General features: G+C 54.5%; 3 protein-coding genes across 3 annotated transcripts in view; 1 reads left to right on the forward strand and 2 right to left on the reverse strand.

The window, feature by feature from the left end:
- Positions 1-50: 50 nt before the first annotated feature.
- GGTG_06809 (hypothetical protein) lies at positions 51-4,610 on the forward strand (the record flags this gene model as incomplete). The annotated part of the gene is made up of 5 exons (XM_009224631.1): positions 51-1,723; positions 1,887-1,896; positions 2,012-2,560; positions 2,621-4,357; positions 4,512-4,610. The coding sequence occupies 5 exons, from the start codon at positions 51-53 to the stop codon at positions 4,608-4,610; spliced, it is 4,068 nt and encodes a 1,355-aa protein (XP_009222895.1).
- A 2,371-nt stretch (positions 4,611-6,981) lies between these two features.
- Positions 6,982-11,747, reverse strand: GGTG_06810 (hypothetical protein; the record flags this gene model as incomplete). The annotated part of the gene is made up of 8 exons (XM_009224632.1): positions 10,651-11,747; positions 10,360-10,537; positions 9,027-10,229; positions 8,584-8,809; positions 8,404-8,535; positions 8,193-8,315; positions 7,416-7,600; positions 6,982-7,145 (listed from the first exon to the last, which is right to left on the reverse strand). The coding sequence occupies exons 3-8, from the start codon at positions 9,220-9,222 to the stop codon at positions 6,982-6,984; spliced, it is 1,026 nt and encodes a 341-aa protein (XP_009222896.1). The 5' UTR covers positions 9,223-10,229; positions 10,360-10,537; positions 10,651-11,747.
- Positions 11,748-12,012: 265 nt separating this feature from the next.
- Positions 12,013-12,773, reverse strand: part of GGTG_06811 (hypothetical protein) — a gene marked incomplete at its 5' end in the record, with an annotated part of 3,815 nt that continues 3,054 nt past the window's right edge. The window contains 2 exons of the mRNA XM_009224633.1: positions 12,013-12,072; positions 12,118-12,679. Of these exons, the coding sequence (XP_009222897.1) occupies positions 12,157-12,679 (523 nt within the window). The 3' untranslated portion in view covers positions 12,013-12,072; positions 12,118-12,156. The remainder of the gene's footprint in view (positions 12,073-12,117; positions 12,680-12,773) is intronic.

Raw genomic sequence — 12,773 nt, forward strand, 5'->3', positions numbered from 1 at the left:
GGGAGACCGATCAGGATTTGGGCAGGCGTCGGGGCAGGGCCTATAAACAGATGGTGGACAGTCTGGTGACCGAGCTTGTCTCCTTCTATCAAGGGCAGTGGCCCTGCTACCGGCCCGCACCGCCCTCGGGGACGAAGTGGCACACCTACTTTGGCGTTGATGAGATACAGGGCAAAGTTCAGAACAAGTTCGCCGTCTGGTTCGCGAATCACTTGTTTTACGAGTACTTGGGCAAGGTAGGCCAAGTGATGCTGCGCCTGGACGTCGCACCACCAGTGGTGGCCCACGGACCACTTGTGGCGTTTGTCGACAACCACCGCACCAGCATCAAGGGCTTCGTATCTGCCGACGACATCTTCGGACACCATGGTCCCCCTCGGGACTCGCCCCTTGGGCCCCGGGGATCCCACGAGGCCGCACCAGCTCGCGTCAAGAGCCTTGTCCAGCGCATCCAGGCGCATGCCAAATCGGACTTCGAGATGCGCTATGCGAATAATCTCGAACGCAGCGCCCACGCTCTAAAGGGCCACCTCAAGCCATCGCAGGTTGCTCTCCAAAGCCTCGGCCAGGTCAAGCAGGCGCTGCAAAGGCACTCTTTCCAGTGCCGCTCGTACAGGGACGCGCTGTATGCCGCCCTCGAGGCTGCCTCTTTTGGCCTAGGTGGTCGAAGCACTACCCCACTGCCGCGCATTTGTCCAGCCTTCTTCTTGTCACAGCTTGCGGCCTCCCGCTTGAGGACGATTCCTACCTCCTGGAGGCCTGCTCTCATTCGATACGGACTGGCATATCACGACGCGCAGCGTGCAAAGCGGCTGCTGGCACTGGCATCTCAAAGCAGCCTAACTAACCTCGCCAAGGAGCTGGAAAACACGGCGCACCAGAATCGGACGCCTGATGAGTACCCGTTTGCCCTGCTCATAGAGATCGAGAGCAATATCACCATTCGCAAGGTCCAGATCGACATAGCTCGGCAGATGATCGGCCCTCCGGATGGCCGGAACTCTGTCATGCAGCTGAACATGGGAGAGGGCAAGTCGACTGTCATTGTTCCCACCGTCGCCGCTGCCCTAGCCAACGGTAACCGCCTGGTCCGCGTCGTCGCGGCCAAGGCGCAAGCTCCCCAAATGCGTCAAATGCTGCTTTCCAAGCTCGGCGGGCTCCTCGACATCAAGATCCACCAGCCTCCGTTCTCCCGCGCGCTGCGGCTAAATGCCGCACAGGTGTCCTCTATCGCGCGAGATCTGCAGGCATGCCGGGAAGAAGGCGGAGTTTTGCTGGTGCAGCCCGAGCACCTGCTCTCCTTCAAGCTTATGGGCCTCGAGTTCCTCATCGACGGCAAGACCTCGATCAGTCAAGAACTGATCAAGACTCAATGCCTACTTGAGTCCACGTCGAGGGACATTGTGGACGAGAGCGACGAGAATTTCAGCGTTAAGTTTGAGCTTGTCTACACTATGGGTACCCAGAGGCCCATCGACTTCAGTCCCGATAGGTGGCATCTTCTTCTAAATGTCCTGGCTGTTGTCAAGGATGTGGCCTTGGCCATCGCCCAGGAGATGCCCAGATCCTTCGCGATTAACGACCAAAATGGCTCTGGGTCCTTCCCCCGCCTCCGTATATTCGACCAAGAGGCTCAGAATTGCCTTGTCCATGCTATCGCCAAGCGAATTTGTCAGACCGGACTTCCTGGACTGCCCATTGCCAGGCAGGGCGATTACTCACGGTCAGTGATGATTCAACTGCCCTTTCCTGTTCTTTTATTTTTTTTGCCTCTTCCCATTCCCCCTCTTCGTCTCTCCCTCCTTTCCCCTTCCTTTCTTTGAGTCCCTCCTTGTTTTCTTCTCTCCATCCCATTCCATATATACACCCACCCTCCGGGTTGTTAGTAAGCCCTCGGTATTTCTGCCTGTTTTCCCCATATCCAATAAATCTACTTCAAACACAGAGAATGATGTCAGGCTTACACCTCCATAACACAGTGCGGCACTCCTCACGTACCTGACGAAACAAGACTCCCGAGGAAATTGCGGCCGTTGAGACTCCTGGAGCACGCGGTCTCTGGAGCGAGTCGACCCAGCGCCCACTGCTTCTCCTTCGCGGTCTCCTTGCTGGCGGAGTTCTCGGCTTCGTCTTTTCGAAGCGGTGGAGGGTCAGCTACGGCTTCGACCAAAGCCGCAACCCGCCGACACGGCTCGCTGTTCTCTACCGGGCCAAGGACTGCCCTTCGGCGCGCTCAGAATTTTCACATCCGGAAGTCGTGATGCTTTTGACCGCGCTGAGCTCATACTACGGTGGTTTCTCCGACGACGACTTATTCCTTGCATTCACCCACCTTTTAAAGTCAGACCAGCCCGAACAGGATTACGATGAGTGGGTCAGAGACGCAGACTCCATGCCCTCTTCCTTCCAGCACCTCGACGGAGTCAACATCAAAGATCGTGGACAGTGTACCCAGCAAATCTTCCCTTGTCTGCGGTATTCCAAGGGCGCGATCGATTTCTTCCCAAGTCGAGTCGTTTATCCAAAGTTCATGAAGGAGTTTCCTTCCAAGCTGAGTGCCGTGAGTACCACTGTCCTGGCCGCGATCATTTTTTTCCGCCTGCTAACTGAGCATAACTAGAGCGGATGGGACCTCGGAGAAGAAAAGGGTTACCCAACCACCGGCTTCTCGGGCACAAACGACTCCCGGGAGCTCCTCCCACTGTCAGTCAATCATCTCGACCTGCCCGACCAGAAGCACACCAACGGCCTCGTTCTCAAGTATCTACTGCAAGATGAGAATAGCGTGATCTCGATTCCGCCGCGCCAAGGCTCGCCGGCGTCAGATGCCGAGTTACTCCTCAGTTTGGTGGTGAATATGTCGGATGAGGTCCAGGTCATCTTGGACGTTGGGGCACAGATTCTCGAGTTGGGAAACGCCGAAGTTGCCCAGAAGTGGCTGAAAATGGAGTCTGAGGTCAACTCCTACCGTGGCATGAAGGCCTGCGTTTTCGTCAACGACAAAGACGAGCTGCAAGTTGTGGACCTCAAAGGTTACACCGAGCCGCTTTTAATTTCGCCCTTTTATCGTCAGCTCGACGTGTGCCTTGTTTTCCTTGACGAGGCGCACACCCGAGGCACGGATCTCAAGCTTCCCGATAACTATCGAGCTGCCTTGACCCTCGGAGCCAACCTTACCAAAGACAGTCTGACACAGGCAGCCATGCGAATGCGGAAACTTGGAAAAGGCCAGTCCATCACTTTCTGTGTCCCGCAGGAGATCGAGACGAAGATCCTCCAGCGTACCGGTAAAGACTCGATCGAGGTCATGGATGTCCTGGAGTGGTCCATCCATGAGACGTTTGCTGACATTCAGCGGAGCATTCCCCTGTGGGCGGTCCAAGGGCGGAGGTACGCCCACCAAAAGAGCATTTGCTCCCAAGCGGACAGTGGCCTGATCACCCAGGACCTGGCAAACAAGCTCCTCGAAGACGAAGCCCAGACAATCGACGATCTCTACCGGCCAGGCGAGCGCGTCGCCAAACCATGCTGTCCAGAGACCGGCCAGCACCCGGGCGTGGACCGCATCGTGGGCTGCTGCGCAAAGCTCAGCTCCGTAAGCCTGGGCTCTGCCGCGCTGCACGAGGAGCAGGAGCGAGAGCTTTCGCCCGAGATCGAACAGGAGCGGCACGTTGAGAAGCCCAAGCCCGCCGAGCCGGCGCCCCACAGGATCGACGCGGCAGTGCTGCACTTTATTCGGACTGGCGAAATCCCTGCCCCCCCGGCATCACAATATTTCCCCTCCGCTTGGAACTCTCTCGCCCGCACGAGCGCCGCTGCCGCCACCGGCCTGCGCGTCCACGAGTTCCCCCACGATGTCCGGGCCACTCGCGATTTCGCCAGTACGATCCAAACGTCGAGCAACTCGACTCTCGGCGCCAAGAGCCAGCTCGACCAGTACCAGCGGGCGGTTCGATGGATCCTAACCAGTACCAGCGGCGACCCCTCCGACGTGGTGCGCACAATGGTCCTCATCAGCCCTTTCGAAGCCCAGGGCTTGCTGGAGGAGATTGTCGCACACCGAAAGATGATCCTGCACCTGTACGCGCCTCGCTCGACTATGAGCCTCGCCCCGCTCGACCACCTACTGCTGCACGCCCGGCCGACGCCGCCTCCGACCTGGACGTGCCCGCTCAAGCTCAAGGCACAGCTCAACGTCTTTTCTGGGCAGCTCTTTATTTCATCCTATAACAAGTACAAGGCCATCTGCGAGACGTTCGGGCTCGACTGGGCGGGCGGCCTAGGCGACGGGGTCTTTGTCCATGCCGATGGGTTCATCGACCCGTCTTCGAGAGAGGGGGACGGAACAGACGGGGAGGTGTGTGCATTCATACAGAATCCTGTCCCATTCGTAAGTGATGGCCTCGACTTCCTGGATGTCACCTTTATCCTGTGCTGACGCAGAATGGCTAACCCCTGAATCATCATCACAACTGAAAATCCTTATGACCAAAATTCGCCGTGACCGCGAGAGCATCGACAAGACGCACATAGGCATGATGCTAAACGGCATCGTTCTCCAGGAGAAGGACTTTAGGGCACCCGACTCTACCTTTATCGAGAAGCTATAAGCAGATCCTCGGAACAACCTAATCTTTTCGCCAAACGAGACATGCAGAGTTCTCTGAGACTAGGTACTTCACACCCTAATGTTAAGGGATGGCTTTTTCTTTCTTTGTCACGTTTAGCACATTTACGCTTGTCCCCGTTTGTATGATCACCCACTTAACAACTTATGCCTCGCCCCTCCTCTTTTTTATATCACGGATAGCATCAGGAAGGGGTTTTTCGGCTATGATGCTTGGAGCAGAAATACAATACCTTTCCGTTCAGGGCTGGTGCCCATCCACCATTTATTTTCTTTGTTCTTTCCTAAAGCCGGAACCCAGCCATGTACGATTTATCTTGTTTTGAGTCGGTAGCCGGTTTATATTTTGCTGTTACATGTTGTATCTCTAAATGTTTTGCCCTTATTCAGCTCCGTAAATATCTTCGGTCCAGCAACTTAACTTGTGTCTGGGGGGCGATGAACGCGCTTATGCACCCCAACGCGTTCGTTGTGAAGGGTTTGACGACACACCACAATTCCTCCTCGCCCCGAACCGGGGTCGGCAGCGTGGCCCCCACCCTTCGAAGGCTACAGCGGGAGAGAAAGATGGAGGTAGAGGGTGAGGGGAGGAAAGAATGAGGAGCAAAAGGCAAAAGTTGGGAAGCCATAAGATCTCTTTACCAGTCACTCCGGAATAACTTGTTCACTGGGTTCAGTCAGTCTGGTTAAGAAAAAGTACTACTTGTCCGTTTTGGCTGTCCAACAAAGCCTTGCAATCACAGCTCTCCTTAGCATATTCAGGTGCTCCTGGTTATCAACCTCCTTCAGTATTAACTCGGTGGTTGAGCCGGGACGGCCACTGCGACGCCACCAAGCGCTAAAGTCATAGCCCCGGTCAGGGCTGCCGTATTCGAACTTGAAAATGTCTAGGTTTCATAATGGCTGTGGCGGGGCAGTCGCCGGTTTTGTGTCTAGACAGTAGTCACATTCTAGGGTTTACGGATCCTGTGCTACGCTTTTCTGCCAGCTTTGGTCGTCCATAAGATCAGTGAACCTTTAATGACAACCGAGGCTGCGCAACTTTAGGGTTTACCGCTTGCTGCCACGTTACGTTGTCCATGAGACAAGCTGCGCCACCAGCCCCAGGTTCCGCTCCTCGATGGCCGTGACCAAACAAACGCAATCGGGTGCGGGAACTGCTCAAGCTTTTGGGTAGGGGAAATGGTCGCCTTTTTTTATCTTTTGAGCTGAATTTTCCCCTTTTTTAGCTACTTTAATCTTCCCTTTTCCTGTTCCATTTTTCTGTTCCATTTTCTATGGGTTGACAAAGGATACAGGACAAAATACAAGACAAGATACAAGAATTGGGATAGGGCGCTCAACGTGAACTGCTGGGATTCGAACATGGTCGACTTTAGGCAAGCGCCACCAAGCGTCATCACTCGCCTTAATTGAGGCTTCCCGAGGCTTCGAGTCTCTTACCGTTGCCGAGGCAATACCTAACTTCGAGCACTTAAACCTTCCCCCGTCGTTTTTTCTCGCAAGTTATTAAATCTCCAGCGCATTTCATTTCCAGCCTGTCCCACCTCCAGTGGGCTTTTTGAAAGTCTAATTCCGAAATTGCAGTCATCACAACCATCGTTCTCGTCCGTTGCTCTTTTTTCCCACTGGGCATCATCCATCCCATGCAATAGCGCAGTTTCGCGTAAAGGCTGCGATCTGTTTAACGATATGATTTTAAGGGGGTGGGAACGGGCACGCTTTGGTACGGACAAAAAGAGCGAGGCTCACTTTGTGCGGGATAGGAAGGCAGTCGAGGTGGTGCTTAGATAGGATTAAAAGCCCGTGAAGTCCACGCTCTGCTTACAGGGGCAAACAGGCTAAGCCAAGCCAAAATTCGGAAAATACCGAAAACCGGGCGGCCTGCTATCGTTAATGCTAGCCATAGGGCTTGCAACCGTTCGGAAGGCCCAAAAGCTGATCAAGTTCAGCTTTAAGGGAGAGCAAAAGGATCTTACGTCGTTTCGCCGGTTTAATTCACGCTAAGAACTGGTTCCTATTGCAGAACGTGAAAAGATTTTCCTCGTAGTACTCCAAAGGGCAACTATAGGAGAGCCTGGGGGTCCGAGGCAGTTTTGGAAAGCTGCTCAAATACATAGGCCCGTCGATGCCTTTTCGGAACCCCACTCACATTTCACAGTACTCGCATCCTCTGTTTTGGTCAGGAATACCTGCAATGGGAACGCGTCTCCCTTATTTCGATGGAGTTTGAGCCAGCCAGCTAGTTTATGCGAGATGGCACTCACGAAACACGGCTCGTAAAAGGCGGCGGCGTAAAAACGGTACCGATGGAACAGCTCGACGGCGCTCGTAGCCTACGCCTCTACCATCATCTACTGCAATCCCCTAAAAGCAGATGTCTCGCTCGAGAGCGAGCCCCCAGTGATAGTGGGGTCTTCAGTGGTAACAGCAGCCGCCATGGCCAAGGGCCAGCGACCGCCGCAGTCAGACAGGTCGTTGTAGCCGTAGCTCGGCACGGCGTCGATAAAAATAGGGGCTGGGATTGCCTCCTGCAAAATGGTGAAACTGGCCGTCTTTCGGAGCTGGCAGCATAAGCTGTGGCCATAAGGAATTGAGCGAGAAAGGGGCTAGTGGCCTAGGAGCCAGGTGGTAATTGAGTGAGTGAGTGAGTATATTTAACGTCAGTAAGTCGGGATCTACCAGTCCCTGCCTCCCAGGGGGCATATGACGTGCTAGCGCTACCTAAGCTAACATTAGGCTACATGTTGCTATTAAGGCGGCTAATAAATTAAACCCGAAGGCACACGGAAGTCGGGCCGCATGCCGGTACTCCTTGCTAGTGAGCGGGCGATCGGCGATAGGGCGTATGTGTATGCGCCGGGGCGTTGTGAAGCGCTGCGGGCGGTAGTAATGCTGTCGGCCGGCGGGTTGCCGGAAAAGGGGTAAGGCCGGGTTTGGGCGGGGGGATCCTCGGGACCTCCCTGGGCCCGGCTGGAGGTGCGGGGGACTAACGAGCCTACTGTTGGTCCTGGTAGTACAAAGGAAAAGGTAAAAAGTGTAAGAGAAAAAGGGAAAAGGTTATATGCGGGCTTTTTGGGCCCTATCGTTATCGTCCAGCGGTAGTGTAATAGTTAGTGGCTTCGACGAACGAAGCAAAAAGGAAGGGCTTTTGGAGAAGCCGTTTCCAATATCCGGGCCTATCAAAGGCCAGGGAAGGGTCCGCTATAGGCCACCTGTTTTCTGCCGCCTTAGCCAGGCTGCAATGTACAGGGTGGGAAGAGGATGACACCCAACTGCGTACGACACGGGCCACCTCCAGCGCCCAAGCCCTGTTCGTGCAAATAAGAGAAATGCACTCTGGAGTAAATTGATGAAAAATGACGCTATTCAAGCCAGGGCGGGATCAATCAAGTCACCTAGATCAGCCTTTTCGTCCTGATTATCGCGATCAGCAGTATCTGACGCAGAAATCACGCTTCCCTCCGTATCTGTGCCCTCCAGAGAGGAGACCTCGTAGTCCTCTGCCGTATATTTGCCCGGAAAAGTGACCCCCAAGGCGTAATCTGGGCCGTACTTCTCTCACCAGTAGAAGCGCACTACCTTCCAGACCGTGCCCTCGTCTCGTGCCGTGGGGCGCCACGGCGTGTAGGGAGAGAGCGCCTCGGTAGGCTGCCAGTTGGGAGGAAGGGCTACGTCGTCTTCTTCCCTATCAGATTGTAGACGGGCAAGAAGCAAAGCCTCATTCTTGCAAGGCATGGAACCGATCGTCGCGCTCCCGGCGCTGTTGCCAGTACCTGCCGAAAACGGTGGCCTCGTTGGCGAGGGCATCTTCTTGAGGGCGCACGAGGTCGGCAATCTCTTTGCACTTGGCCTTTTCTAATCGCATGCGCGCCCGCAACTGCTTAAGGCGCGTGCCCTCCTGTCGCCTATACTCTCACAGCCAACGCTTGAGTATCCTCAACTTCATCCTCAACTCTTTGCCTCGCAGGCGCCGGCGTTCCCTCCGCTTAAAAGCGAGGCGGTTGCCCTCGTTGTTGATCGCCCGCAGGCGCGCGTCGTCAACAGAGATCGGCCCAATCTTGGTGATCAACCTGTTTAGAGAGGCACGTTGTTTGCGCTCAACTTGGGCTTGCTCGCGGCGCCGGAGCTCCTCGACCGCACCCGCGCCGGCGAGTATCGCGGCGTGGGTTGCCTTTTTCACTTCGAGTATACGTGAAGCATCGTTGGCGAGACGGCCCTGCCGGAATTGGCGGAGGAATGCAGGCGTTCTTCAAGCCAATCCTCGAACGGGATGATATCCGATAGATCTAACGGGGGAGTTGTAGCCTCTTTCCAGTTGTGCGCGAGTAAAGCCGGTGAGGGCTGACGGGAGGGTGAGGCTCGTCGTCGTCGTCAAAAAAAGAACCTAAAAACTGACCTCGTCGCTCGATCCGGCGGATCTGCTCTGTAGTGTCCGGGATATACCCAACCTTTTGCGTTATTACGGCGGCAGATTTCGCGGAGGTCAATGGATCCTCGAGATTATCAAGCACAACCTCCGGATTGAACGGCCAAAGCCCGCACTTTGACCACGCCGACTTCATCGTGCTAACCTTGAACGCGCGCCGCCGCATGTCCAGCAAGATGCATAACTCCACAAGTCAGGTACAAAAGATATAAAAAGAAGAAAAAGGCAGAGTGGGATGTATGCCTCGCCGACTCCTATCCACCAGAGTTCAGAAACCGGCTAATAAAGTATAAACGACCTTCTTTGGGATTCCGCGAGTTCTTTGACCGGCAAACGCGCGGGTAAGTCTTGCAGGGGGCAAGTAAGCCTGTGCTCAAAATGATATGTTCGGGCTTCGCTGGCACTGGTCGAGCAAACAAAAGCCTCTTCGTGTTCGGTGCTCTGGTGTGCTTTTCCGCGGCCCCTCTAGTAACAGCCCGATCGACCTTGGTCAAAGACACAGGAAGACATTCCCTCCAAATCGTCTCCGCGTCCTAGAGCTTTGGATTAGTAATTACAACACAGGTTACTTCACTCCCTATTAACCAACTAATTCCATGTCCTCTTGCCAGTTGATGCCGTGGTGCGATTGTGGAAGCATTTAGCCCTTCATGCTTATAAAGCCGATCTCCTTCTGTATCCAATCTTCCGTGTTAGTACTGATGCCAGCGTTGCTATCGTGCTGGTGGTAATTTCCACAGTAGCGGCAATAGCAACTGCCTTTCCGGACCCCGTCGCAGTTTCCAACCTGCGCACAACGAGGACAACGAGGACATTTAAGGGTTCCGTAGTCGCCGTTCCAATAGTTGAGAACACCGGTGGCCAGATCTCCATGCTTCCGGAAAACTGGCTGCATCGACGACCACAGCTCCTTGTTTCCCCTCTTGTTGACGAGGAGCCGGCACAAGATTTCCTTTAGAGCTAGGTCGGACCGGGTGGTTGAGTTGTATATTTCGTCGGCGACCAGCGGGAAGCTATCGCATTGCTAGCTGGACATGCCCTCGGCACGGTTGGCGGCACTTCTGAACCGCTCCAAGCTTATGTCCTTTAAAGCTGGAATGATGAACTTGTCCGCCATGATGTAAACCTTGGCTTCGTCAAAAAGAATCGAGCAAGTATCGTCGGAAACCTCGGCTTTTTTAATGTTAGCTGAATGTGTTTGTCGCTTGCCTGGCTTCACCCAACTGAAATCCCGGCCAGATCCTATATTTGACATAGACTGGAGAGCCTAAAAGAATAGAGATACATTAAATGATGCACTTACCCCCCTTCTGCCCTCCCGCTGCATGCGCTACTGTTGGCGACCGAGACGTTGGCTTCGACTCACAGCCATCTGATGCCTTGGTTGTTTGGCTGTAATCGCCAGTGTAGAAGAAATCCATCAACTTCTGGACAAGGGCGGGATCATCGTCAGGGAGGTCGATCTTCCCACTCGATGCCTCCTAATATGGCTGTCAGTATAAGGCCAGAGAACCTGGTAGTAATAATTACCAGAATACGAGTGGCGATTTATTGGCGCAATCAAGGAAGGGGAGGGTACGCGAAGGCAACATACGATAAAGGGCCCGCCGCAAGCTTTATCAAAAAACTCTGACTGGGAGCATAGCACGACGCGATGGGCGTTGAAGGTTTGGCTTTTGCAGGTGACGATGAGGTCGGAGTATTTGCCGCTGTCCCTCACGGGTCGCAAAGATGAGTAGATCGGCGCCACGGCTAATGACTTGAACGACATGGATCCAAGACGCTTGGGGAACAGATTGGAGCAACAAGCTGCTAATTGTGTAGCAAATAGGATTGCGAGCAGTGTGTCTTCTGAAACGATCTCTGATGGTGTTGTAAAAAGCCTTCAAAATTCGATGGATGGGAGGGAAAGCTGGGCAAACCGTAGATTATGAGGCTTGTGCCACCACAGACGGAGCAGAATGCGAATGCGGGAGGCCTCCCTCAGGCATCCCGCGACTGAAGCAGGCAAACCACGGACATCTGCCAACCGCTTTTCTCGGGCAGGTGTGACGATGGACTTCATTGGCTGACATGTGACAGGTCTTGATGCAGGCAGGCAAGGCAATTATTTACATCGATAAGCCTTAGCTCGAGGGGCACCGGATCATCGGGATTCTGTTGGCTGTGGTCAGCGTCGGCTTTCCTAACAGCTGCGGTCGGTCTGCGGTTGGTGTTGGCACCGCCATGATTAGGAAGGAATTGGGCGACCCGGCCGAGATGGCCGCGGCAACCCTGTGCCTGGAGATCCACCCAATGACCCAGCCACCGAAGTGCCCTTCCCAAGTCTGCAGGCAGAGGACCAGGTCATATGGCAACGTTAATGGTCCTGCTGGCTAAAACCCTGCGCGTGCTTACCGTAGATAGTTAAGGGAGGCTAAAAGGGGGCACTTTCCACGACCACCTCCAGCCAGGCCTGGAAAATCCGGCGCGCTGTGTTGCACAACGGTCAAGGAGTGACCCCCTTGTGGTTACATGATTTTCTGGCAACTTGTTCTGCGCAAAGCGTCCAACCGTTGTTGATACCAGAAGAGATGATCTATCTACATGCAGAGTGGGCATGGAGAGTTGGCCCCATTCACCTCATGCTGCAGGGGCGCTTATTACCGTCGCGGCTGACACTTTTCCGCCCGGAGCGTTAGCAGTGGGCGCCACGTTGGGACGCGTAACACCAGCAGCAGCAGCCGCGGCGGCGGTGGATACCACTTGACCCTGACAGCCACAGCCTTGTTAACGTCCGGACCCGTCTGGTGGGCGGTTTCCAGATCTGCCATTTTGTGCACTCGTCCGGACACGGCAGCAGGCGGCATAGGAATAACCACACCCAAAGCCCATATATGGTCCGGAAGACCCTACCCAGTTCCGAAGCGGCCCGGTACCATGGCTCAAACTTAGGCGGAACGTTCTGGGGCACATGTCGGCAGCAGGCGCCTAGGAGGCTGACAAGGGATCGAATGAACGAGATCCGGAGCGTCCCCTTCATAATTAGCGACGAAAATTCCAAAGGGGATTATGCACACACCTTTCTGTTGACGCAGGGGCGTTCGGGGTTTGCTCATTTTCATACGCGAGCCCCCAGCAACGCTGTCGAAATCCTAACGATCATTAGCCCGCATGTCGCAAATGTGATGTGTAGACCCCTTACCTTTAGTAAGGCGGACAGTCTGGCGACTGCATCTCGACCGCCCATCTCTTCCACCCGGCCAGCCTTCATCCCGTTTGCAACAAGTCGCTTGACGACTTGAACGTACTTTGGCGCACTCGATGCCATGTCCTCGTTAGTAATCTCCGGGTTTTTCAGTTGAGCGACGACCACTTCAAGCCACCGCTCAATGCCAGACCATTGAAGGACGTGGCCGCCGAGGGCAAATGTCTGTACTCCTTGTACCCTGAAGACGAAGTGGATCGTGCCAGAGGGGAAGAACACCGTATGCCCCGGTGAGAGAATGACGTATCTCCATTCACCACCGGTATAGCCATGCGGATTGGCTATCCATTCATCTTCTTCCTGCTGGCTTGGGCGCGAGATCCATCCAAAGCCAATGTTTCCTTCTTGGACCGTAATCCAGGTTGAATAGCCGTGACTATCCATATGCGGCGCCGTGTTATGTCCTCCTTCAGATAGGAGTGCCCATTCTACGACGTTGCGCCATGTGTTCCAATCTTCTCCAGATGCTG

Source organism: Gaeumannomyces tritici (genome assembly GCF_000145635.1).
Source record: "Gaeumannomyces tritici R3-111a-1 unplaced genomic scaffold supercont2.3, whole genome shotgun sequence".
NCBI classification, from domain to species: domain Eukaryota; kingdom Fungi; phylum Ascomycota; class Sordariomycetes; order Magnaporthales; family Magnaporthaceae; genus Gaeumannomyces; species Gaeumannomyces tritici.